The sequence below is a fragment of the Plectrocnemia conspersa genome, unplaced genomic scaffold (genome assembly GCF_051122295.1).
Source record: "Plectrocnemia conspersa isolate PC_06_02 unplaced genomic scaffold, ASM5112229v1 ptg000006l, whole genome shotgun sequence".
Taxonomy (NCBI): Eukaryota; Metazoa; Arthropoda; class Insecta; order Trichoptera; family Polycentropodidae; genus Plectrocnemia; species Plectrocnemia conspersa.
Genome location: NW_028277170.1, coordinates 22,816,163 through 22,842,342, shown reverse-complemented (window position 1 = coordinate 22,842,342; position 26,180 = coordinate 22,816,163). Strand labels below are relative to the sequence as shown.

Sequence of the window (26,180 nt, the reverse complement as noted above, 5' to 3'; positions counted from 1 at the left end):
TATGCATTTGCGCTCGAGACCAGCAAATACCTAGTCTGCTCCTGTTTCCTCAATACGCTAAAATTGCCTGATGCAATTCGCTCACCTGCTTCATACCCTTTTAAATGTTGTATATGTGTGCATACTACAGTGCATGATATACATGCATACATATAATATATAGTGAGGTATGACGTCGTGTATCCGTGTGACGCAGACAACCCTTTAGCTCATTCTGTTATCCCAATCAGAGCATTTACGTTGCCCGGGACAAATTTGCTGCAAGTGCCCCACACTCCATACCAATTCAATGCACCGTTCGCAGTATCGATCGTGCACACAAATATTATACTCACTATATAGAGGAAGGTATCGAATATGAGACATCTTTTGCAAAATCTATATATTTTAGAAACAATTTTTTTTTAAATGTTCTTTAATAGAAAGTGATAATAGTTGATAAACATTTATAAAAAAATACAGCTATTAATTTAGGTAAATTTAGAACAGTTGCTTTAATAAACATTCATTTAACTGTGTGAGCCATAATTAGATTAGTACACTGCATCTAATTATACCTCACTAAAGAATAAAATAAAATTTACTTTCAGTGATCATGCAGAATCTCGTGAGCTTTTCTGAAACTGGTAGTTATGTGTATATTACCCACCACTAATTTTTCCATGACAGCAATACTGCAGTTTTTAGTTTAATTCCAATGCACCTCACTAATTACAATAAAATGATTGCTATTTGTGCATGTCCTGTCTCTTCCATAGCTTGAAAATAAACACAAAATATGTATATTTTAATTTTGTTTTATTTTATGAATTGTAGGTAGATCATTCCGATGCAACAAGATAGGCCAGCACAATCAACAACTACTAAGTAAGTTGTGAGACACCAAACTGAAAGCAAAGTCTGTAAATATGTGATATATATTTTATTAAATATATTTTTTATAACAGATTACAATTATTATATGCCACTTAACACGATTTATCTTAAATCTACTTTAATTAAGCATCTTATATTTATATTTATCCGTGAGATTAGAAAAATCTAGGAAACCTGATCTTTGATAACACTAGTTTACAGCGATTTTGATATAATTAAAATTTATTTATTTTTTCAATAAATACAAAATATATAAAAATTGGCAATATGCGTTTAGATTTAATCCAGCCCGTTTAACCTTTAAAAGTCCAAAGTCATGTATCATGCCCAATATATTTTCTATTTTTTAAAGCCATTTTAAAAGACTTTCATAGAGTGAAACATTCCTTCTTTTGTCGTTACATTATTGTGTTTTTTTTTGGTAGTGTTCCCAACATCTGGAACGGGTACAGGGTATACCCTAAATAATTGATATATAAATAATAATTAATAAGTTTTTTTTTATTATTAAATAAGAAAAAAGTTTTTGTCCTGTAAAGGTCATGTCTATTATATAGTCATACAAAATAAATTAAAATAAATAGCATTGCACATGACTATTATGTTATCGTTATCAGATCAATTGATAAAATCTTATACATGCTTATGCGATAATTTATAATACATTTTTATGTACGCATACATAGTTTATGCATTAAACAAACTGCATAATAATGTTATTTAAATAATGTTAAAAATTACTCGATTTTTATGATCCTTAGTTGTTTTATTTGTCTAATAATCTCTTTATTCTTCTATAGAATAACCTTAATTCTTATCATCCTTATCACATTCCGCGCTGTTTGTAGACTGTATTGACGCCAGATTTTCCCAACGATTGAGCTCAAAGATTAATTACAATTACAAAGATTGTAATCAATCATCTTTGTTTATAGATTACATAGATGGTATGCGATTTTTGTTGGATTATTAATTGTCGGTCTCTCATCGCTACAAATGAGATTTTAGATTATTAGAAATATTAAAAGGTAATCCATTTATTGTGTCTAAAATGCTTAATTAATTGTATTCATTAATCTAATCAAGAACCTGGTATTTAAAGGAATAGTGCAAAAAATTTACAAATTTTTTAAGCTTCACTTAAGTGAAGTTGAAATTGTGTAGCTGTTCTCAATGCTGTGAATTATAAATAGAACAAAAAGCATTTTTTTATAGTTTCTTTCTACATATATTTTTGATATTTAGCTTAGATTATTCAGCTAATAATTTGATTTAAAATTTTAATAAATTAACAAACACTTATTAATATTTAGAACCTTTATTCTTGAATAACTTAAGATTTTTTTATTATATCATGATTTCAAATGTATTTATGTACCAAATTGGCCATAACGGCTACGAAAGCGGTCAACCAACGTTGTTGACCGCTTTCGTAGCCGTTATGGCCATATTAAATTTATAACTTTTAGGTATCTACTTTATTTGCCTTACTTATACTTTTTATTTATTTTATTTCAGTAATTGAAACTCAATAACAAAATTGAACTCATCTGTTCTTATCTCTTATAATATTTCTTCTAAAGCATATTTCATTTAGATTCTATATAATTGGTAGTAAGGTAAAGTACTTGTAGCTCCGATGAGTTTTTCTGTCATAAAAAAGTGCCATTTTTCTATTACTTTGCCTTTTCCACGTGTCCACTGCTGCCTTCCGTTTTATTATCCTTTGTGAAATCCCCTCTTGATCCATTGTTCTTTCCGGAAAACAGCCAATGTCCTCCAACAAAATAGTTAATGACAGAGACTGGTTTATAACATTACATGATGGGTTTCCAATATGTTAAAAAATCATTGTGATAAAATATAATACTTCTTATTAAAGCAAAGGTTTAATTTATAACTTTTAGGTATCAACTTTATTTGCCTTAGTTATACTTTTTATTTATTTTATTTCAGTAATTCAGACTCAATAACAAAATTGAACTAATCTGTTCTTATCTCTTATAATATTTCTTCTAAAGCATATTTCATTTAGATTCTATATCATTGGTAGGTAAGGTAAGGTACTTGTAGCTCCGATGAGTATTTCTGTCATTCTGTAGTACCACGGGGATCCAATTTGGGTCAATTGCTTTCTTCTCTTTATCAATGACATGTACATGCAGAAATTGAGAATTATATTCACTCTCGTCACTTAAGCGAGCGATCGAGAGGAAAAGTATCTCTCCGCCCGACCCTGGTCGGCAGGCTCTGGTTGACTAGTAACAGGGTTTTCGTTAAGTAAGTTCCAATGTCATTATCCTCCTGTGCTAAAAAATTCCCTCGGTTCTATAATATAGCTCGATGTGATATATACTTACTTTATAAAGCATTCAACAAAGTTTGTCGTATTGAAAGTTAAGAAACATTTTCTTGAGTTACTTAAGCGACAGCAGTCAATATGTGAGCTAAGATAAATAAGACGTCGAAGATGAGCAGTTTCGTTTATTGAAATTCTATATAATACATTGGTTCATAGTGTCCTAGAATTTCAAGTAATTTAACTCCACAACCTGATACCGAAAACTACATTTCTATATTTGTATATATTTATAAAAACAAGTACCAGTGTTACCGATGTTAATGTTTACATATTTTTGAGTTTACTGATGTTAAATTTCTTAAGATTAAAATTTATTATTTAATTTACCATTTACATAAAACTAGCTTTTTGAATAGGTGTATGATATATTGTATATGATTATAAATAGTAATAAAATAAAACAAAATTTGTTAATAAAGAATTTATTATATTAATGTATAACATAATTAGTGAAATAAACCGTATACACTTTATATAATATAATTATAAAACAATAATGATATAATTATATACTTAAATATCGCTTCTTTTATAAAATTATCCATTTACCGTATTACTTTGGAATCACGTGTATATTTATAAGATTGCAATAATAGTTTGTACTGAAAAGATATAGCAAGCAACATTTACAATAATTATAGGAAAAATATACTTTGTAAATGAATACGTTTATTATTACTAAAAAACAATATTTTTTTTCTTTGAAAATATAATAACAATAATAGTAATGTACTATAACATAATCTAAATTAAATTATTTACAAAAATATCGCTTGCAATGAAAATATCTAATTAATATTATATTAAATCCATTAAACCACATTTATTAGAATATAAATTTGTGATAAATATAACAAAAATACTTGAATTTTACATAAAGCATTATAAGATTTAGGAACCGCAGTAGCAAATTTAAAATTAAAGAACACATTTAAGAGCTAAGAAGAATACATCATAAAAATTAAATCTTCTTATTTTTTAATAATGTGCATATTTTATAATATATTTATTTCTAGACAGTATAAAAGAGATTATAGAACAAGAACATTTTTTGATTCTGTTTTAACTGAATAAATGACGGAAGACAAATTGGCACAGACAAAACAAATTGGAAGATCCGATTTTCTCATATAAAGTAGACCCCCCCATAACACGGTAAATTGGAGACGTTCCCAATTTACCGTGTTATTCTACTATAGTTATATCGCCTGCTATTCATACAATCAAGGAAACATTATTTTACATTCTTATATCGGTTTGGTCATTGACAAGAAAGTGCTCAACAAACGATGCCTTCTTATTTCTATCCACGTTTTTTCTTTCGTATACTGGTCTCGATTTTTTCTGCGGCGAATCTCTTAGAAACGTTGTGCCAAAGAGTATCGCTAGAGTATTAACATCAGTCCCATTATCGGAACTATATTTTAATATTTCTTGCAAGAAAGCACACAAGTATAAGAATACATTTCTTTTGCAATCTGGTAGCTGCATCACAATCTGTTTGCACTGCAAGTAATTGCTCGATGCGTTTAAACAAGCGTAATGATGATTGTACGGAATGATCGGCTCAGCCGTGCTTTCCAAAAATAAGATCAGAGAGTCACAAACAGAATGAATACTACCAGGTATATCAGATTTGTATCCGTAATCCAGCCAGTCTCTAATAAGCAACTGCTCACTATGAAGACCCGGAGTTGTGAATAAGTTCGAATGTCTCAAACCGTGTACATAAATATGGTCAACCAAATACCATATCTCTTTAGGTATCTGATAACCAATTTCTCTATAATATACGTTATCAGTGCAATTTTCAAGTTTATCATCAGACATCTTTTGAGATAGAACATCCCGGATCGGTGCTTTTAAATGCACCAAAGTTTCGATGGAAGTTCCAAAGCAACTCTTTTCGTAAGATCCGTTTATGGTTATAAATATGTCTTTGCCGCCTTCTAAATGTAGAACCAAAATATCATATAGCTTATCTTCACCCAAATTTAACTTAAAAGCTGATTTATTGTTAACAAAAATCTCTAATTTTACGTCGCATTTTTCGCCTGGATTAATATTTTTAATGTTCGGTTCGATGTTCAGCCATTCTTTACAATATGAAGATTCTTCCAATTTTTTTATGAACTCAAAAGTGACGGGAACTTGACCAGTATTAGCTATGCAAACCTCTCGAACTTGCGGTTCAAAATATTTGACGGTATCAAAAATGATCTCTGTAGGTTCGACGGTGACATGAGGCAAAAACTCGTTTTCGAGCTTATCTAATTTCTTAATAACGTCCTCGTGTACCTTTCTATATTTTTTAGCGTCGATAGCTTTCATTTGAGATACGAACAAAGCGCTCACGGGCTTATGATCACTGATGTTCAATTCCGGGTGACTTTGGTAAGACAATTGTTGGATAGAGTCGCCCTTCCAAAATATTCGATCGCACCAAGCCGGCGCTCGCTCTTTTTCGCTCGTGTCCCAAAAATCAGTACCTGGATCGTATTTATAAGTTGGTTGAAAAGCGATAGGACCTTCTATATATCCGTTTAAAACGTTGTTTGCGGCATGTTGAGTTTTCAGCTGATCCGCTTTTATAACGGCATCGATATTGCCCTCTTTTAATAGATTTTTGACGGTGACGTGATCCATTTCTGTTATTCTATAATTCAAATCACCCAACCAATAAATTTGGTGATGATCTTTAATAAGCGCCGGTGGCGATAACTGAGTGAATTTTGTCCGATTGCATATTTCTTGATAGTCTTGATTTCTGCGTTCATATTCTTCGACGTGTGCCGCTAAATGCGAGTTTATGAAACATATAGAGGTATTGTGCAACTCAAATCGAATAGAGACTCCTCCTTTATTACCCATTTTACCCATAATACCAGTGCCGACCGTATCAATAGCGACATTCTTGACGTTATTTAAATATTGATCTTTGATCAAAACGATGAGCATCATCCCTACTAGTCTAACTACAGTGACTTTTTGATAAATGGCTTTTGGATCGACGCTTCTATATACAGCTTCATACCACTCGGCTTCTCTTACGGTAAAATCAAAAATAAACGCTTCTTTGGATAGATCGAGCTCTTGAAAACCGATTGCATATATATCGGGTGGGCTCAAATTGTCAGAGACGAGCCACGGTTTTAAAGTAGACGGCGGAATCTGTCCGTTGACGTTCCAAGTCCCGACAAATATGGTAAACGGCTGCAAATACGTATATTCCATCTCTTTCAGTTCTATATGATATTTGATCATACTATCCCTGTATGCTATTGGTGCTATGCCTTGAGCAATGTTTTGTCTGGAGACGAACATTTCGGAATTTTCTACTTCTGCATTCTTTTTACATCCATATTTATCCAACCAGGCAAATTGAGAACTGCCAGCAGCGTCCATGGATTTGTACAAAGCTTGAACGAAAGTCGAGGTGCGAGCATTCGATTTGAGTTCGAACGATAGCTTCGAGTTCTTCGATGAGAATATCAAGTACAGTAGTGAGCTCACCTCGTTGTCTATTTCGCATTTGAAGTTACTGTCAATAGGGACGACCGTTTCTATCGTCAGATCGAGGAAAGACATAGGCGGAAAGCAAACCGAGAGCAACACAAATAGGGCGCTGGTGTCTCCACATTGCACAATGGCGAGAATCCTCTCTCGCTGGAGCCACGCGGGACGCCTCGGGAGGGCAGCATCCTCCAGCAGGACTACGACGGACTCGCCGACAGCGAATTTAGAAGCCACAACAGACGACAGGTCCATTTCTAATCGGATAACTGTCAGTATGACAGCTCGTTACGGCGGGTTGTTACTCATAACATAGAGACTCGTATTTAAGTCGAGCACTGATTATATTATTATTAACCCTATGGATATGTAAATAGATTCAAGTCGCCCAATTGATATTTTTTATCTTTTTACGAAAAAATCATTAAAAAGAAGTTTTTAAGTTTTTAAGGTGCTCCCGGACATGCCCATTCTTCGCAATTATAAATCGCTAGTGCGGGAGCCGTTTGGAAGCCTAGATTTGTTATGGTCAAAACTTGGCGGCGCTTGAGTAACACTGGCGTGACGATTATTCTTTTGACTGACAATCTTCGGGCGCTCGGACGCATGCCGTCCCGAGCCCGCCTTGTTTATTTTACTCACCATGTAAACAACTGTAAATCACAATAAAATACTACTGCAGCGGCTTAATCTGTGTCTAATTGCTTACTTCCACAAAAAATATTATTATTAAAGGGGACAGATTGTAGTTTTTTGACGCGGCTCATTTGTATTAAAATTTGTTTGCAAATTATTGTTGACTTTATTGCATCTTGAATCATTAAAAAATATTAATCATGGAAAATATGAAGATAAAAAAATATATAAAAAACAGATCGACACATTTTTAGATATAAAATTTGCAATACTTAATTTTATTTTATACATTAATTTCAAATAAATGCTGGTTTTTGACAGTCAAATAATTTTATAAAAGCTTTTATTATGTTTAAATACGTTGAATTATCGTTTTCTGATCTTTACTAAACTAATTGTTATTTATTAACCTCTAGCACAATTTGACTTATAAATTCTAAAAGTGCGCAAAATTTCCTGTTTTTTCTGTCCCGTTCAAAATTATTTGCCCATCACTAATGGCAGAACGTTTTTTACAATTTAAACTAAATGTTCGATACATATTCTAACTTTTATGAATATTTTTTTAGATATAAATTGACATCTTCATTATATTTGATGAAGTAATAGGATAACTTCATGTATAAAAAACTCATTTCTTATTTTAATAAAAACAGCGCCGCGTACGGATGTTGTTTGGAAATACTTTAAAGCGGCCAAAGGGTAAATAAATAAATATAGACAAAATATACTGTACGACAACGCTCGATTGTATAATCACTATTAGCAAATTTAATTATTCAATTCATGAAATTTTGCCGCATCTACATATTTACCTGATTTCTCGTTGATAGATTTTCACCTATTCTGCTACTTGAAATTATATTTAAGGAATAAAACGTTCTAAATTGAGCCATAAGTACAGGGAATCAAAAAATGTATGGAGTCAAATAAATGAAAAATAAAGAAAAAGATATTTCTTATTTTGATAGCTTATTTTGAATAAATAAATTTGAAAACTTTGAAAATATAGCATTTTAAATTTTAATAAATAAATTTGTATACGCAGTTTTTTATAAGGGGGACGAAAACCTCATCATTTTTATTCAATAAAAAAGGGAGAGAATAATGCAAAAATACCAGCTGTAGCCAAAGGGTTAATTTGTATTATTAATATTTACAATATAAAGTTTAACATAGTACTTTTAAAAATTTAAATTATTATTTTTTTAATTAAAATACTAGTAAAACTATTTAAGTAATTTAGGATACTGGCGCGCTTATAAATTACCAGTAAAATAAAACAAAATCATATTCTGACATATTTTCCCCGTCGGGGAAGTCGACTTCCCCTGTCGGGGAAAAGTGACAGTTAGGTAATGTCTGAAGGCTGCGTGATACCAAATACGATTAATCGAGCGCTATCGCCGCTTTCAGTAGCAAAGCGACCATCAACGCTCCAACCAGCACCGTCGAATCCCGACTTAGGTCACCATCTCTTTTAAATCGCCATCAATACGCGTAGGGGCGTTCCGCCGTCGCTTCATACCTACCTTACATTTGTTGGTTATGTTGCTTTGGCGGCGTTACTCTCCTTTATATAAACAACGAATGTTTTTAGTACTATTTTAGCAACCGGTGACTTAATTATGGAATGTTTATTGGTTTTTTACAGGTTGATTGTAACGCATCATGATATTAGCAAGAGTGTTCCGAAATGCTTTGAAATTAAGATATTGGGTGCTCGGTGGTGCCGTCGGCGGAGGAGTCACTCTAAAAAAGGTAATAGTGTTATTTATTATTAAATGTGTGGTATGTTAATACATTTTTCGTTGCTAAAAATTGGCTTCCATTAGCTCATGAGACAATAACTTTCTTTTTTTATCTGATAAATGTGATGAAATAGGACACCTGCTATCTGCATTCTAAACTAATGTTATTTCTGAGAATTCCTCATTGTTAACTCTTATATATTTTCTATGCAGCGTTTATAAATTATAGAAATACATATTGACACTCAACCGGGATCTACGGGATTGAATACTTTTTCGTGTTAGATGGATTCTCTTTCTTTAATATCGAAAAATATGCCAAATTAACTTGCTTTACATCCTTATAATAGACCTGACACTCCAATATTCATACATAGACTAGTCTGTTGATATTCCCATGATCTTTTCTATTGGGACGTTTAATTGGCTCTTAACAATTGGTGACAAAATCTCTCGATGCAGTAGACATTGTATATACAGATTTTGAAAATGCTTTCGACAACGTTTGTCATGGGTTATTATTAAAAAATTGCCGAATCTCAGTTGCTCGGATGATTTTACTGTTATTCTCGAGTTATTTGAGCGATCGTAGACAGTTTGTAACCTATGGCAGTCGATTGTCAAAAGAATATTTCACCCCTTCGGTGGTTCCTCAAGGGTCCAACCTGGCCTTTCTGCTCTTTATATTTATTAATGACATAAATACAGCAGTTACAAATTCAAGTTTTCTTCTGTACGCAGATGATTTAAATTTGTATAAATGCATTCGATCTGTTGCCGACTACTTATCTCTGCAGAGTGATTTAGATCCTCTATGGAGATGGGCTTCCGTTAACCGTCTGCCTTTTAGTGTCGGAAAGTACCATACTGTCATTTTTATTACTTTCTTTACTTTTGACTTCTGAGAAGGGATAATTGTTTTTGCGCTCTTCTATTAAGCAAAATTCGATTTAGGTATGCTTCATTCGATTCTCACTTACTGTAAGTTGTAATATTGTTTTAAGAAGTCTTAATATGTACGCTAGAAAAGCGTTTCCACTGTGATGGCGACGGCATACTTTTATTGCTTTTGATGTGGATTTATATATAAAAATATACATATAAGGAAATTTAATGGATATAAAAAATCATAATTTAATCTATAAAATATAGATTTTTCAAGTGCTGAATTAATTTTCGTTAAAAGTCACGTAATTAGGCAATTATACAGTAAAAATTAAATTAAAGGTAAATTAAATTAAATATAAAACATATAAAAAAAGCGTAATTAAATATTTAAATTTATCTTTTAGTGTATAATTGTCTAATTACGTGACTTTTTATAAAAATAATTCAGCTCTTTAAGGGTTAAGAGATGTTACTATGTGGTAAAACATTTACATTGATATTAACTAGTAAACTAAGTACAAAGTGAAGCGCGTTAATGCGCTCATTTTGTATGGCCGGCCAGACAAAGCGTAGAAAGGGTTAAATGAGAAAATTGAAAAAATATTCACATTAATATATTACTTTATTATTAACGTTATGTTTTGTTTAATTAAATATGTGCAGCCCACAGTGTATTTTTATTTTTGGTTTTGGCTCAGTAAACCATTACGGCTGAACACCACTGGTGTAGTTCATCGTTAAGGCAATCATTCCATCTTTTTTTAAGTCGTCCCCTTAAACGTTTTTTGTTTCAGCACAGATATTTGGTATTCTGCGCTTTCGCTTTGGTCTTTCGTCTAACTATTAGTCTGCATTTGTCATTGTATATATTTTGTTTTCTCCGAGGTCTTTGGTGCTCTCGATGGTGCATGATTTTAGTATTTGTTACTCTCATTGGGAGATATTGTCTCCAGGTGACTCAATTTATTCTCAATTAGAGTACACTCGCAATAAGGACTCCGGTCTGTAGTTGTATGCGTGTACATTGTGGTTCAAAACACTATATTATTTAAAAAATATACATGTTTACTTAACATACATTTATGATATTATAAAGAGTCCTTTATCAGTTGGTAGACAATATAATTTATTTCCTTGGATTGTGCGGAAAGTGGTTTTCCTATTCTGAGTTTAGACAATATTTTTAAAATATTAAATAAACCATAAATAATTAACCTAATCGAAACGCAATAATACAATAAATTTAATTTTCATAATAATCGTTGCCTTTCTTTTTAAAATAAATCATAGAAAAGAAGATCAAGAACGTTCCGTGTCACACTGCACTTCAAAAATTAAAACAGCGATGACGAATCAACGAATGTTCTTAAAAGAGAAAGCGATTCTACTCCAATAAGCATAAGCGCCTATATCGCTTCTCCCTCTTATATATCTGTATATAATACATTCATAAAATGGAATCCTTATCGAGAGCGTACTCTACCCTCTGATTCTCGTACCTTGCTTTGTTTTGCATTAGCATATCAATTTGCCATTTGTTTGCCTTGTCCTATTTACTCCTGTGATATGACACTTCTATATACTTTAACATCCTGTATTGCTGTCGCTCTTCAATATTAGTATATGATCTATTTTTCTTTGGTCTATCTTTCTGTGGAAACCAAATGCTACTAATGACAAGGTTATTAGCAGCGGCATAAGCATTCCCCATTTTTACTTGTGGTTTCGTGTAGACTGTTGTTCAGCTACTTCTTTGAAAGCATTCTGTATCGATTTTAGCATTGGTCTCCCTGAACTGAGTCATGCTTAGGTACACATTTTATTGAGTTCTTCATAGAAAAGATCTTTAGTGTCCTCAGCTGCTTCTCCTGTATATAGCCATTGATGAATTTTAGTGGTTTATTTTGCTTATTTATTACATAAACCTGCTTTGGGAAACTATTAAATGTGATTAATACATGATACTTGGTATTTAAAAACATCTTTCGAATTTATTTCAGAAATATGCAGAGTGGGAAGAAAGTCTACCAGATTTTAGTTGGGTTAATGATGTTTTGCCTGACACAGAAAAATGGAAAACTTTCACAGGAAACATGATAACTTTAAGAGATAACGTGAAAGATAGTATAGTGATAGGTATAAATTTATTATGTTTATTTTATGGTTGTATTTTGTGCATATATATTTACGAATATTCAACAGATCCTCGAATAGCGGCGTTAAGTCAACAGAAATATTCGCAATTGAGAGGGTGGCTAGAAGAACGGTGGGAGAACGCTATCGAAGCCGCTGAAGCTAAAAATTTAGAAAGTAAGAATTGCTTTCATTTTCAATCTGTGCTAATGCTGAATTATTTTTTCTCTTTATTTTTAAATGCTTTATTTATGCTTTAAATATTAGAGTACAATAATATATACAAATATTTCCAAATTTCATTATAAATATTTGTTAGTGAGAATACAGCAAGTCGAAAATTTACCGTAATTTATCAATAGTTTATAGACAACTTGCTATTTTACTTTATGTTTATAGTGTACGATATAATGTATTTCTTTTTTCCGTCAGGTTTGCAAGTTGGTCTTGAGTTACTTACCAAAATTTATTCAGGTAAAAACATGATTTTTTCTCTCCACATACCATAAACATTTATTTATAATGAAATGTCGGATAATTTTGGATATCGATAAATATTATATATGAATATTTTTATATATATATATATATGTGGATGATTAAGATACATTAGTTTTAATTTTGTTTGGAAATATATATTATATGTATATACTATTTTCTAATATTCTGCACGTTTTTTAATTATTTTATTTATCAGTATTCGAAATATTAATCACGACAATTTAAACGAACAATATGTAAAATAATTGTTCCATAAAACGGATTGTTTGTGCATTACTGTTGGGCAGATTAGTGCGAGCACTGGTCAGAACGGTGAAGACCCGTTGAGTAACTCTTCCGAAGATTTATCTTACATAAATGCACATACAATTCGTTTTATGGAACAAAGTATTTATTTTAATGCACATATCTCTTAAAATAATCTCCTGTTAAACCACAAAAATTTTCAAAAATTAAAATAATATTAATATATTTGCATTGTTCAAATATAAAAAGTCGTAAAATACTGTCTGATACAAATCAGAAACCCGTCAATTTGACGGGTTCCTGAAAATCTAGTGTTAAATTAAACAATAGTGTTGGTGAATTGAGCTATTGTTGTATTATATTTTTAATTTCAGATGTTGTGGAAAGTCACATAAGTCACGCCAAAGCAGAAGAGGGCAAGAAACAACAGAACAATACTAATACCGAAAATCGACAAGAATCATCGGGTAATTATTGTACCAATGTTTTTAGTACTTTATAGTAAATCATATTATCAATGTTAATTTTTCAGATATAAGAGATTCGCAGTATGAAGAAATCATGACAATGCAGACGACTTATCAACGCGAATTAGATAGGCTCGAGAACGATAACAGAGAGTTAAAGAAGCAGATTCTACTGTTGCGTGGCGGTAGAAATGGTGCAGCAATGAAGAAGATAAAAGTATATAGTTTTTTTTTTCCAAAAAGTTTTCACGCAATGCTCTGATTGCATTGAATACCGTGTGCACAAACTTATGCTTTTCTTTATTTCAACTTCATATAACAAAATCACACGTTAAACTACATATTTACCGTAACATATTCATTTAGTGCTTTAGCCAAAGATGTTACTAATATTATATTAACTAAAATAATTGAAAGAAATCGATTCTCAAACTTCCAGAGGCTCAAAACTCGGATAAAAAAATTTCGTTTCAAGGCAGTGTTTACTAGTGTAATAATTAAATCAGTTATATATGTAACTGAATCGCATTCCAAAAAATTACTATCTATGGAAAAGTTGAAATCATATAATTTTACTAGCACCTGTCAGATAAATTATATATTCACTGGTAAAAATATATCATATATCTACCGGTGAAAATATATTCCAATATGATTCACTGAAATATTTTCGGTATGGATTTGATACTGTTTTTTTTAGATTTTCTGGTTTAGAATCAGGGATGTCATTTCAGTTTTATTCAATATTTCTATTTCTTTAAGATTCATAGCATTTAATTAAATGACATGCATTTTTATGGCCAAATTTGAGGAGGGCAAATGCCACCTGCCTTCCCTGCTTTTTTATTACTTACGGCCCTTGAACGTATTCATTAATCTCTAATATGAGGTTTGCCGTTAACACTTGGACCTATGCATACCACCGGTTGAGAGTCTCTGAAGTATGTCATTGTTATTGATATAATGCATGAGAAACTGGGATCGAAATACGCTGGCAACGGTATCAAAGTTCAACAGTCGTGTGAATATCACTGTGTAAATTAACCAAGTGTGAAAAATAAATAAATTATTGTAGAGGTCACAGAGCAGATATTTGCTGTTTTAAAAACAAGTAAAAGTATTTCATCATCATTTTATCATAATCTGTACCATTTTTATTTTTTAAATATGTATATTTGGTGATTCTAGACATAAATTTATTTTATATTGTTTAACGTTTCCACAGTTTAACGTTTACTGATTTTATCATTTTGCATATAAAAACTATTTTAAATTTGATGTTTAAAAACCTAAGTTTGGGTTCTAAATTTCAAATGCAAATAAGCCCAGCCATAAGGTTGTATTTTTAGGAATAATGTGTAAATTAAAAAAATATATTTTTAAGCGTAGACATCTATGAACAGAATATATAAATAAATAAATTTAGACAAGTTTAGAACCATTACTAAAATATTTATTATTTTACTATTGGTTTTATGTGATTTCGCCCTCGCCTAATCGATAAATTGAGATACACTTCTTTCACCTCCTATTTTTTCATAAGTCCGTAACTATAATAACTAAATCTTGAACGTCTTAAAAATCGTCAGACATGCATCGCAAACTTAAATAAAATTGATTTTTTTAGTCTGTAGTTATTTTAACACTAAATAAATAACTATCTTTACCGGCACCTGTCAAATTGACGGATAAACACAGGTACTTATTTTTTATTTTTAAATAAGACAAATATAAATAATACAGTCAACCCCCCTATAGCTTAGGAATTGGGACTTTGTTATAAGAATACTACATTATAGGGAGACCTGGCACTCATACAACATTTGAGGTTAGGTTCTTTCAACTGTATTTTGTGAATTTAACGAGATCAGCATATAAAACTTTTTCACCATTTTAATGTATTAAATGACCTTGTATTTAGTTTGTAAACAGGGGAACACTAGGAGAGAATGCCGCAAACACTATAAGAAACTTCGCTATATTATGGTTTACCGTATATGAATAGAAATATTAAAATAATATACTCAACTATTCGTAATATTTTTTACAAACATTTTATTGGTATACTTTCCACGCACAATCTTTTTACATATTCTACATGCTTTAAAAAAATATTAGTTGTTATGTTCCTCTCTTCCTTTGAATACGGTTGGGCTAATTTTAAAACTACGTGTTACTCACAAATATATTTTATTTTTCAGAAATCGTTGATAGAGATGTACTCGGAAGTGTTGGACGAATTGGCGAGCTATGGAAGCGGATGGGGAGGTACTGATCAGCTTCCTCGCGTCGTAGTCGTTGGCGACCAGAGTGCCGGAAAGACGTCCGTTTTAGAGATGGTAGCTCAGGCTCGCATCTTTCCTAGAGGAGCCGGCGAAATGATGACCAGGGCTCCGGTGAAAGTTACTCTGGCTGAGGGACCGTATCATGTGGCTCAATTTCGCGACTCGACTAGAGAATTCGATCTGACGAAAGAGTCTGATTTAGCAGATTTGAGAAGGTACTTACGATTTCAATGACGTAAATACTACACATAGAAGTAGATTAATAATACCTTATTTTAATTTTAGAGATGTTGAGTTGCGAATGAGGAACAGTGTTCGAAACGGTCGAACTGTATCTCACGATGTGATTTCAATGTCCGTAAAAGGACCCGGATTGCAGAGAATGGTTTTGGTCGATCTGCCTGGCATTATTTCTGTAAGTATTTAAAATAAATGGCATTGAGTTTTAAATATCATTACAATAATCTATTTTTATAGACTCAGACTGTCGATATGGCTTCAGACACCAGAGAATCCATCAAACGCATCAGCAAGGATTACATGAGCAACCCAAATGCAATCATCCTTTGCATTCAAGTACGATCGATTTGTAGGGTTGATTATATTATTGTTTTATTTTAATCTTTCGTGTGATTTTAGGATGGATCTGTAGACGCCGAAAGAAGTAACGTTACTGATCTTGTATCGCAGATGGATCCGTTTGGTAAACGGACAATATTTGTTCTGACTAAAGTGGATATGGCAGAGAAGAACTTGACCGATCCAAACAGGGTATGTATTTAAAACCTACTGTTTTATTTTTTAATTTTGATTAAATTTAATTATGGATATAATTTTTACAGATAAGAAAGATTTTGTCGGGGAAATTGTTCCCAATGAAGGCTCTGGGGTACTTCGCAGTCGTAACTGGTCGTGGACAAAAAGATGACTCGATTCAGAGCATTAAAGAATACGAAGAAAAGTTTTTCCGTAACTCGAAATTATTCAAGTAAACCAACTTTTTCTTATATACAAATCAGGCGGGTACTGTGAGATACATTCCATCTCGCTCGCTCGCTTGTTAAGTGATGGGAGTGAGTGAGAGATAAGGGCGTGCGTTACATGCGTTTCGCACGCACACTTCTCACTCACTCGTCACTAAACACGCGAGCGAGTGAAAGGGAATGTATCTCACCGTACACGCTTGATATACATGATAAATTATTCAAGTAAACTATTTTTTTTCAATATGTTAAGCGAAGAACATATTAGAAAAAGAAAAGAAAACTTACAAATTAACTTAAAAGAATTCAATTAAAAAGTTGTTATACAAAAGGTCAACTCTCGATTTGTGTTATTTATATATTAGACTGTAAATTTGCTAGCGATTAATGTTTTTTTTTTTGCTGTATTTTCACTGCTTGCGGTGGTGTTCAAGTATTTCAAAACAGATTTATAAACAAATGTGTTTTTTTTTCATTTTAGAGATGGACACATTATGTCAAGTCAGCTGACGACAAGGAACTTGTCTCTGGCCGTAGCTGACTGCTTTTGGAAGATGGTTTTATCTTCTGTCGAACAGCAAGCAGATGCCTTCAAAGCTATGCGGTTCAATTTAGAAACAGAATGGAAGAACAATTATCCTAGGTATGATATAATATAGACATGAGGCCTGCTTAAATGACATAAATGTATTTTTATTATTATTTTACCTACCGGTAAATTTAATTTATGAAAGAGAAGTATCAGATTTAAAAAGTTACTTATTAATCTTAACAAATTAACCACTTTCAGAACAAGAGAGCTTGACAGGGACGAGCTGTTCGAAAAAGCTCGCACGGACATCTTGGACGAAAGCATCAATCTATCTCTTGTACCGCCCCAAGAATGGGAGAAGAAACTCTTGGACAAACTGTGGGCGGAGAGCAAAGCGCACGTCTTTGAAAAGATTTACCTTCCAGCTGCCATGACTCCGAACAGCAGTAATTATTCGTTCAAGTTCTATTCTATCACCATTATGCGATAGTTTTTCTTAAAGAATAATATAATTTCAGACACGTTCAATACTTCCGTTGACATTGAATTGAAAGAATGGGCCGAAGAAGGACTACCGATCATGTATGACTCTATTTTATATATCAGTTAAACGAATATTGTATTTGCTTTATATTTATAGGTCAATTGAATGCGGCTGGAAGACACTTCAATCGGAATTGGAAGAATTTTTGAAAAAGGCGCAAAGCTCGCCTAATCACGATAAGCTATTTGACAAGCTTAAGATAGCGGTGGTAGACGAAGCAATGAGAAAGTATGTTTGCTTGAGTTGCTTTATGGTTCGATGGCGTTATCGTGGTGTTTGTGTTTCAGGCATAAATGGGAAGAGAAGGCATCCGAGATGGTGCGAGTCCTTCAGTTAAATGCTCTTCAAGACAGAGCGTTGAGCAACAAGTCGCATTGGGACGAGGCAGTCAAATTCTTGGAAACTTCCATAATCGAATCTTTGAAAACCACTGAGGGGATGTTGCACGAAATGACGGGACCGTCTTTCAAAGAAAGGTATTATTTATTTTTCATAAACATCGGAAATACTAGGAACTAAATTACATTATTTATTATATAAAGCAAGAGAAATACCTGATAATTTAAAGATTACTACTACTATATCTATACATAAAATAAATAATAGTGAAAAGGTTGCAGACATGAGACCAATTAACATACCTTGTGTAGAAAAGGTGATGGAAGAAATAGTAATCAAACGATTAAAGGATTTCATTATTTCTCAAAACATTCAATGTGAACAACAATCGGGATTCAGAAAATAAATTATAGCTTATTCTTTTTTATATCATATTTTGATTAAAATTTTTTTGTTGTAAAAACAATTAGCTAAATAAATTAATAATAAATGTATAAACTACTTGAGTCTTAGTACCGTATATTTTTCATTTTAGATGGTTCTATTGGAAGTATTCGACCGATGAAAACGATCGCCGTAAAGCAGTTCAATATCAATTAGAAGACATCCTCAGGAATGACATGTCGAGATACGACAGTCAGCATAGACATCCACCGAACCTATCTTATGAAGAAGTGGCGGCTGTTCGTAAAACGCTACAGAACAAATCTGTCGACGTGGATCCAGATTACATTCGTGAAACGTGGCAGCAAGTTTATAAGAGGTTATTATTACTAATACATTGTTAATCATTATATTATTGATTTTGTTACATCTACGATTTTGCTTATAGACATTTCTTAAATCAAGCGTTATCGAGAGCGTACGATTGCAGAAAGGGATACTACTTGCACGTTCAACAAAACTCTGAACACGTGAGTATCATAAAATATGTGTTGATAACTAATACAAATGGACTGTCGTATTGTCAACATTAAACTTTTAGAAATTTTAAAAGGCCAGTTTGTTTTAATTATGTATATCAATATACAGATGTAGATTGGGTGATAGTGTCTAGGTTAATTAAAAATTGTAGCAGACCAACAAGTCTTTGAAGAGCTGATGTTGCTGCCTCTCGGATACGTTCACTCTTAAACGTTCTCATCGAGAAGCTTGGGCGAATGAAAAAAATGCTTATATATACCAATTAGATCATATAATTAAACTACGCCTCCAATGAAGCATGAGCATTTTCCCATAAACATCTATTGTGGTGGCTTTACGGTCACCGCAGTAGATAATGTATAAGTAGAACTATTTTTCGAGCGAAATATTGTTTTGAGAAGTACAATACATTATTTAGTGGTGACAAACAGTTATAGAAATTTTTGGTTTTCATTGTTTATATATGTTTTTAATATGTAACCCTATATCTAGAAGCATTATTATTGATATACTTGAGTTATTATTATAATATACATTTACAGATGGACTGCAACGATGTAATTCTCTTCTGGAGGATCAGGCAGATGATGATGGTTACTGCGAACGCTTTGAGGCAACAAATTATCAATAGAGAAGGTAAATACATATGAATGCATACAAAGATATCGTTTAATTAAATAAATATTTTATATCCTCAGCTCGGAGATTAGATAAAGAATTGAAGCAAGTATTAGATGAATATTCTCAGGACAGCGATCATAAGAGACAACTGCTGACTGGCCGTAGAGTAACATTAGCTGAAGATCTCAGTGAGTAACAAAGAAATGTGTGATTTATAAGAAATGATCTATATCTACTATATATATATTGATTTATTTCAGAACGTGTACGAAGGATACAAGAAAAATTAGAAGAATTCATATTAGCGATCAACAAAGAGAAGTAATTCCGATCGGATATTGAACGGATTTGATGCATTTTTAGGTTACTTTATATTTTTCATTCGAAATTTGCACACTAGCATTAAAAAGGATGTTTATATTAAAAACTAATACTATATTTTGATGGTTCTTTAATATTTCTTCAGAACTAAATTTGTATATATCCTTTGGTTTGGTATTTAAATTAATGTTGAACTGTTAAAAATCATAGCAAAGTTGTATTACAGTTTGAATTAGCATTACAGTTTATATGTTAGGATTTCTTAGTTGAACTTTAACAATTTTTTACTCATATAAAAACTTTTCTGATTTATTAATCGATATTTACGAGTTATTGGAGATTATGGCAAATTTATGGTGATGAAATTTTAGTATAGTGTCCGTTTGTCGCTTGAAAACATGTTAAAAATAATCGGTGCTGTGATCTTGTATCTATTAATGAATATGTTCTACGTCATAATTTTTAAACGAAATGTTCAGTACTTTAGTTGCTAAACTTAATCTTTAAATAATTTATTTATGTGAGATGCCTTGTTAAAGCATGATTATTTTTTGTTTGCTTGTATTTTTAAGTAATGTCTGTTATATATGTGTTAGCTTAAGAATTATGCTCATTTAATGTATTATATATAATTTTTTGCTAAATTGAAACCTTGTCAGAAACAATTTATTACTTAAAAGAAAATTCGATACCCAATTAAGTAATCATAGATCACTGTAAGTTTTGAATACATGTTTGATTGAACCAAGTGTAATAAATCAACGTCCATTGTAATTCTAACTCTCACTTACATTGAGAAAGAGTCAATCAAACTTTATCAATAATGATGGAATAGATAAATCTTCATCATACTTGCTTCTATTAATATTTTTTTATACTGAAATATTTTTCAATGACATCTTCTATGTTTTTTTTTTATAATACAATTTTCTCTACATGTATCTAAACAAAAAAGTTTCAGTATATTGTAAATAATACGTTGCGTTTAACCTATTTTTTTTATTATACAAATATTGTAACATATTTAATGTTATGTTGATATTATATTAAGTAGTCTTTAATTAATAAAATATTGATTTTATTAAAATGTGTCATTATTATTTAAACAAACCTTTTTCAAGTCATATATTTCTGTCAGAGCATGGACTAGAATATTTACAGATAATATTAAAATTTATAATTTAAATAAAATACATCTTAGACTTAAGCTATTAAAAAATCTTTGGCTCGTGTTATAAATTATCGGCCATTTTTTGATGAATATGACTGCTGATAAAGATATCGTAAAATAAACATATAAGTTAACGACAAAATGCAATAGAAATACATTTGCTAATATAACACAATTTAAGTATTATTTTATTACACTATAAAAATATAAGATTAAAGGGAATATTATAAAAAAAAAGTATTTAACACTTTTCTTCAGGTTTCAGTGTATTCAATTTTTACTATATTAAACTTTATGTTGTAACTACCTAAATGCCTCATAAATTGGAAATATTTTCAAAACATTCAAATTCAGAGTTCCTACTTTGCGGAGAACTATTATAAAGAATGAATGTTTATCGTTGGTAAAATACATCAAGATTGGACTTTGAAGCATTTTAAGAAAGCGTCTAGCGGAACCCACTTTGAAGTTTATAGAAACAGGTCAAATTATGTTTGGTGCAATGAACTGAACATGTTTTTGGAGTGCTCTATTTGATGTACAGTAATAAGTATAGGTTAGTTTTTGCATTGCTGGTGTTTTAATTATTTAATATTTATAGTTCCATTTTTATACTACTATATAAAATAATCAAATTTTAAGACTCAGGTTCATGGCATTCCCAATGCATACTGGCGATTTTCTTAATAGCATCTACAGATGTTAATAATAAAGGGTTAATAAGACATGATCTATCACAATTGCAAGTTCAGCAAAGTTGAATAAATTAGAATGACCAGACCAATTGAAAATTTGTAAAGAAAATATTATACAATTAAGTGGCATTAGTGTGAAAAGTTTTTAAAATGCCTTGTGCCATTTTTGAACTGTTTGTCTTTACTAATTTGCACAACCCTGAAGAGCATGAGTCGAATATTAAAACAGTTGTGAAGTGAGTAATTTATGTACTGGCTCCACAGCTCTGATTGGAATTATATTAACAATACAGTTACTCCGTTATGTTCAAATGCAAGTCAGATGCTTTTAGATTTAAACCGTCTTGACTCATGGCTAGGTTAGGTTAGATTTTATTCAACATTAATATGAACAATTCGTCATCCTATTATTGTTGCACATTTAAAACAATAAATGTATGTCAACTTATTATTAGTTATGCTTCAAATGTATTATTTACACTTTTATAAAAAATGAACTCAAACTTCTTTAGTAAAATAACATAAAAAAAATATAATAATATTTCTCGCAGAGCGGTAATTTATTTATTACAAATCAAATGCAAATGCTCCCCCCCCCCCTAATCACTCATGAAGAGAACGAAAAGACGCATCTGAAAACAAGATAATTAAACACTGCAATAACAGCTTCATTTGCGATAGATGCCAATGAAACAAAAAAAATCATCTTAGCAAATTTAAAAATATAAAAAACAGAACAAAGCAAAATATCAAACTAAGAGGGGAAGGTGTCGACAATCCATTAATGCTCAGCGATTTTCAGCTTTAGAGTGTTATAGGGTAGTGGTCGCTAACCAGTGGTTACCACAGATTTTAATACACTAATTTATTTTGTGCTCATTAAAATATTTCATGATATTATTATGGAACTTTTTTAAATTTTCGCCTTATTAAACAGCATGTTTATTGAAGGCATAGAGCAATATCCGGTGTTAGCGATGTAATTATTAGCTCAAGTTATTCTTTCAGCTGCAAACTTATTCAAGTTTCCAAGATCTTTTGTCCCAAGATGCTTATATATGTCACAGTGACCACCTGTAAGTGTAAGACTTTTATTTGAATTAGCGCAGAGACCATAAGAACAAAACCTCTTACGCATTAAGAGCGCTATGAATCCATTTATCATTTATAGTGCAGACCGTGCGTGACAATAGACGGAGTATTATATAAGCATTAGAGCATATATTCGAGACTTTCTGCAAGAGTTATTAAAATATATTAAATAAGAACATGTTGGGATCTAAAACAATTAGTTGCGAAATTGCTAGATCTCTCACTTTTTCAATATTTAACGGCTGTTCCAAACCTGTTCAGTTACTATATTTGCAATCTGTTTAAATTCCAATGAAGTCTAATCTAATAATAAGTGGTTGTAGCAGCAAAAAGTAAATGAGCAATACACTTCCCGCAGGCTGGAAATCAATATATATAAAATCGGATACACGGTTTTCAAATTATCAACTATCTCTTTGAGACTTGCTTCCGACAATACACAAATAACTTATATTTATGCTCCCCAATTTTAAACACACGAGGGTTTGTACGAACTTAAACCAAGTAGCCGCTTCCCTCTTCACGTCAACCCTGGTCCTGCTCGAATCAATAGTTCAGTTAGCTTTGCAGGTGAGGTGAATGTTAAGAGGACTGCATATTCGCTAATATCATTATACAACTATATGTAAACGTGACTATTTTTTTGCACAAATATCAATTAAAAAAACAAGTAATTTTAGAGAAAAAATATTAGTGACATATTAGATTGAAATCGTTTGAGTTTAGTGTTCCGTGTCAATTAACGAGTTTGCCGGATGTTATCGGCGATAGCTACGAGGAGTTGGAATATTTTTTTTGGTATCTCTTTTAGGCACAGCCGGCCCTAGCTAATTTGCCACCCAATGCCTCCCACACATTACATTTAAAACATGAGCTGATGTACTACAAATAGGATACACCAATACTAATTTACTATCAATTATCTTTCGCAAATAATTAAAAAAATTATAGTAATTCAAATTAATTTCAAGCATTTTAAAATTTATAGTTAATAAAATAGTAATTGTTTACTGTATTATACTTATTTTATAAATTTACTTATTTAAGATCTAAACACAATGTAGTTCAACGATGAAAAACAGCGGCGAAAACAACTGCATGGTAACCACAGAACAAAGAATATAATAGTAGCTAACAAAAGTGTGCATGGAAGAAAATATATGATTACCATGAGTCGCTTTACTATAACTGGATAACCATGCATTAAAAATATTGAATTAAATTTCAAATATCATGTATAGCATAAGTAACTGTATGTATAAATACATTTACAAACAAACGTCCAATATCACAATGCATTTAGTGAGCATAAGAATGTGTTTATTGATTCAAACATCATAAAAGTCTCTCTCATGTTCCTTTGCAGCAGTAAATCAAATCGCGCATTCGTTGACACTCGAACATTAAAGTTTTTGTTTTTTTTTTCACTTTTCTTCGATTGTTTGAAAGAGATAATGTGTCAATGGATGACCTTCTTTCTGCTTTATATTCACGACTCAAAGAAACTGGCGATAAATTTCAAACAGTCGTTTCTCCTTTCGACTTATGAAAAGGTCATTTTAAACAGACACCGCTAGCACAAGGTTGTTGCGACTGAGGCTTGATAAACTCTGTGACGTTGCCATTAGCCTAAAATCTTCATTTTCCGAATACCTTTCTATATACTATTTTGAAAAAAAATATGCTTCTTAAAAATAAAAAATAAATCGCAGTTTTTTCGCACGATACGTATATTTGTTTTTTTAGCGTTTAGCTTTTCAATTCACCGCATTACTTAAACAACAAGTCATTGGCGAGTTCCGAAACGAATTTTGCAAAATTGACGGCATTAAATTCAATAGCGGCAGTCCATAACGTAACAGGAAAAAATGAGTCACGTATTATATTAAAAATAAAAATAAATTTCACTCTTGGTCTCAGTACATCATTTATAGTCACTATATAATATTTTATCCTTGTTATTTTGTTGTTGCTAGTACTTAACTCTCAGTTTTGAGCCTAACTAATTGTGTTTTATCCATTATTTATTCACAGTTGTATCATTAGTTTAGTAGTATGATTTTTTAAAATAAGTTAGGCTGTTCTATCATATCGCTCATTTGCGTTTTATAGATACGTTTTTTTTTACTTTAATACACAGTGAATCAAAACGTAAATTATGCATAGAAATGTCAGAGGAATATTAAAGATGAAGTTAAGATTTAAATCTTAATTTAGTATTTTATTATGTTACTGTCTCTTTTATCTTTTCGTAAGATATTAGTTTATATAATATTTATTCATATGACCCGTCAATTAAAATTACTTTGTGCTTGAAAGTTTGCCAATCCCAGCATTGTACTGTAAACTTGTAATCGGTTCATTTTGATATTTTTGTAACAACTAAAAAAATCGTTGTTTCGGAATTAAGTAGATAAGAAAATGTTGTTTTCTTATAGACTTGCGTATAATTTTAAACAATTGATAGGAATTGAATTCTTCGAAGTGACAGCATAACATTTCGAGGAAAGGCGCTGCAACAACACGTGTTGATATTTCGAAATTTAACCACAAGATATCATAATGAGATTCTAATCAATGATTACCTTTTCAATATTATTTAAGAAATTACGTAAGTAATTTGGCGAGGATGAGGCTCTTAACATTTTCGTTGCCAAAACCCGATACACTTGCTTTTCCTACTGTGGGAAGAATTACCAAATTTGTCACCATGCCCATAAAAAATAATCACAAATTTTTTTATGGGCATTACAAGAGAAAATAACATTTTTATGAACATATTTTATACAACGTACTACATCGATATTTAGATAATGATTCTGATAATGTAGGTCTAAACGCACAGCACGCATATTTGAGAAAATCCGTTCCTGCAATTTTAATTTCGATAATGAGTCACATGGTTATTGTTATAACAATATTGCCACGACAAAAAAGCAGGGACGTTATCGAATGAAGTATATCTAAACCGCATTTTGTCCAATAGGAGAGCACAAAAAAACAATTATCACTTCACAGAAGTCAAAAATCCACGTCAAAAGCAATAAAATCGTGTCAGCGCCGTTGCAGTGGGAACGCTCGTTACCGAGCGTTCCCACTGCAACGGCGCCGACACGATTTTATTGCTTTTGACGTAGATTTTTGACTTCTGAGAAGTGATAATTGTTTTTTTGTGCTCTCCTATTGAAAAAATTCGGTTTGAATATACTTTGACCAATACTCTCATATCAAAAGTCCATAGTATTTTCAGTAAGAATAGCTATCATATTTTTAAAACATTGTATAATATCGAAATGCAGA

At 31.5% G+C, this 26,180-nt stretch overlaps 1 protein-coding gene and 1 pseudogene across 3 annotated transcripts; one reads left to right on the top strand and one right to left on the bottom strand.

Moving 5' to 3' along the window:
- Nucleotides 1-3,644: 3,644 nt before the first annotated feature.
- LOC148234539 (type II inositol 1,4,5-trisphosphate 5-phosphatase pseudogene) lies at nt 3,645-7,048 on the bottom strand (annotated as a pseudogene). Its single transcript, XR_015809932.1, has one exon. The product of XR_015809932.1 is annotated as a type II inositol 1,4,5-trisphosphate 5-phosphatase pseudogene (transcript).
- A 1,685-nt stretch (nt 7,049-8,733) lies between these two features.
- Opa1 (Opa1 mitochondrial dynamin like GTPase) lies at nt 8,734-21,009 on the top strand. 2 transcript variants are annotated; one of them, XM_088187972.1, is made up of 22 exons: nt 8,734-8,854; nt 9,042-9,148; nt 12,027-12,162; nt 12,229-12,336; nt 12,592-12,633; nt 13,281-13,373; nt 13,439-13,590; nt 15,575-15,873; nt 15,944-16,073; nt 16,136-16,234; nt 16,298-16,429; nt 16,501-16,646; nt 17,123-17,284; nt 17,432-17,619; nt 17,692-17,755; nt 17,814-17,945; nt 18,005-18,193; nt 18,592-18,819; nt 18,889-18,970; nt 19,523-19,616; nt 19,679-19,789; nt 19,862-21,009. In XM_088187972.1, the coding sequence occupies exons 2-22, from the start codon at nt 9,059-9,061 to the stop codon at nt 19,924-19,926; spliced, it is 2,742 nt and encodes a 913-aa protein (XP_088044098.1). In that variant the 5' UTR covers nt 8,734-8,854; nt 9,042-9,058; the 3' UTR covers nt 19,927-21,009. The 2 variants fall into 2 exon arrangements, with proteins under 2 accessions (XP_088044098.1, XP_088044099.1); XM_088187973.1 differs by lacking the exon at nt 12,592-12,633.
- The last annotated feature ends 5,171 nt before the right edge of the window (nt 21,010-26,180 follow it).

Bases quoted from the DNA above. Each gene is read 5' to 3' on its own strand.
- Opa1 (XM_088187972.1), top strand. From the start codon at position 9,059: ATGATATTAGCAAGAGTGTTCCGAAATGCTTTGAAATTAAGATATTGG. The intron at 9,149-12,026 runs GTAATAGTGTTA...AATTTATTTCAG, and splicing joins GAGGAGTCACTCTAAAAAAG to AAATATGCAGAGTGGGAAGA. The intron at 16,430-16,500 runs GTATGTATTTAA...TAATTTTTACAG, and splicing joins ACTTGACCGATCCAAACAGG to ATAAGAAAGATTTTGTCGGG.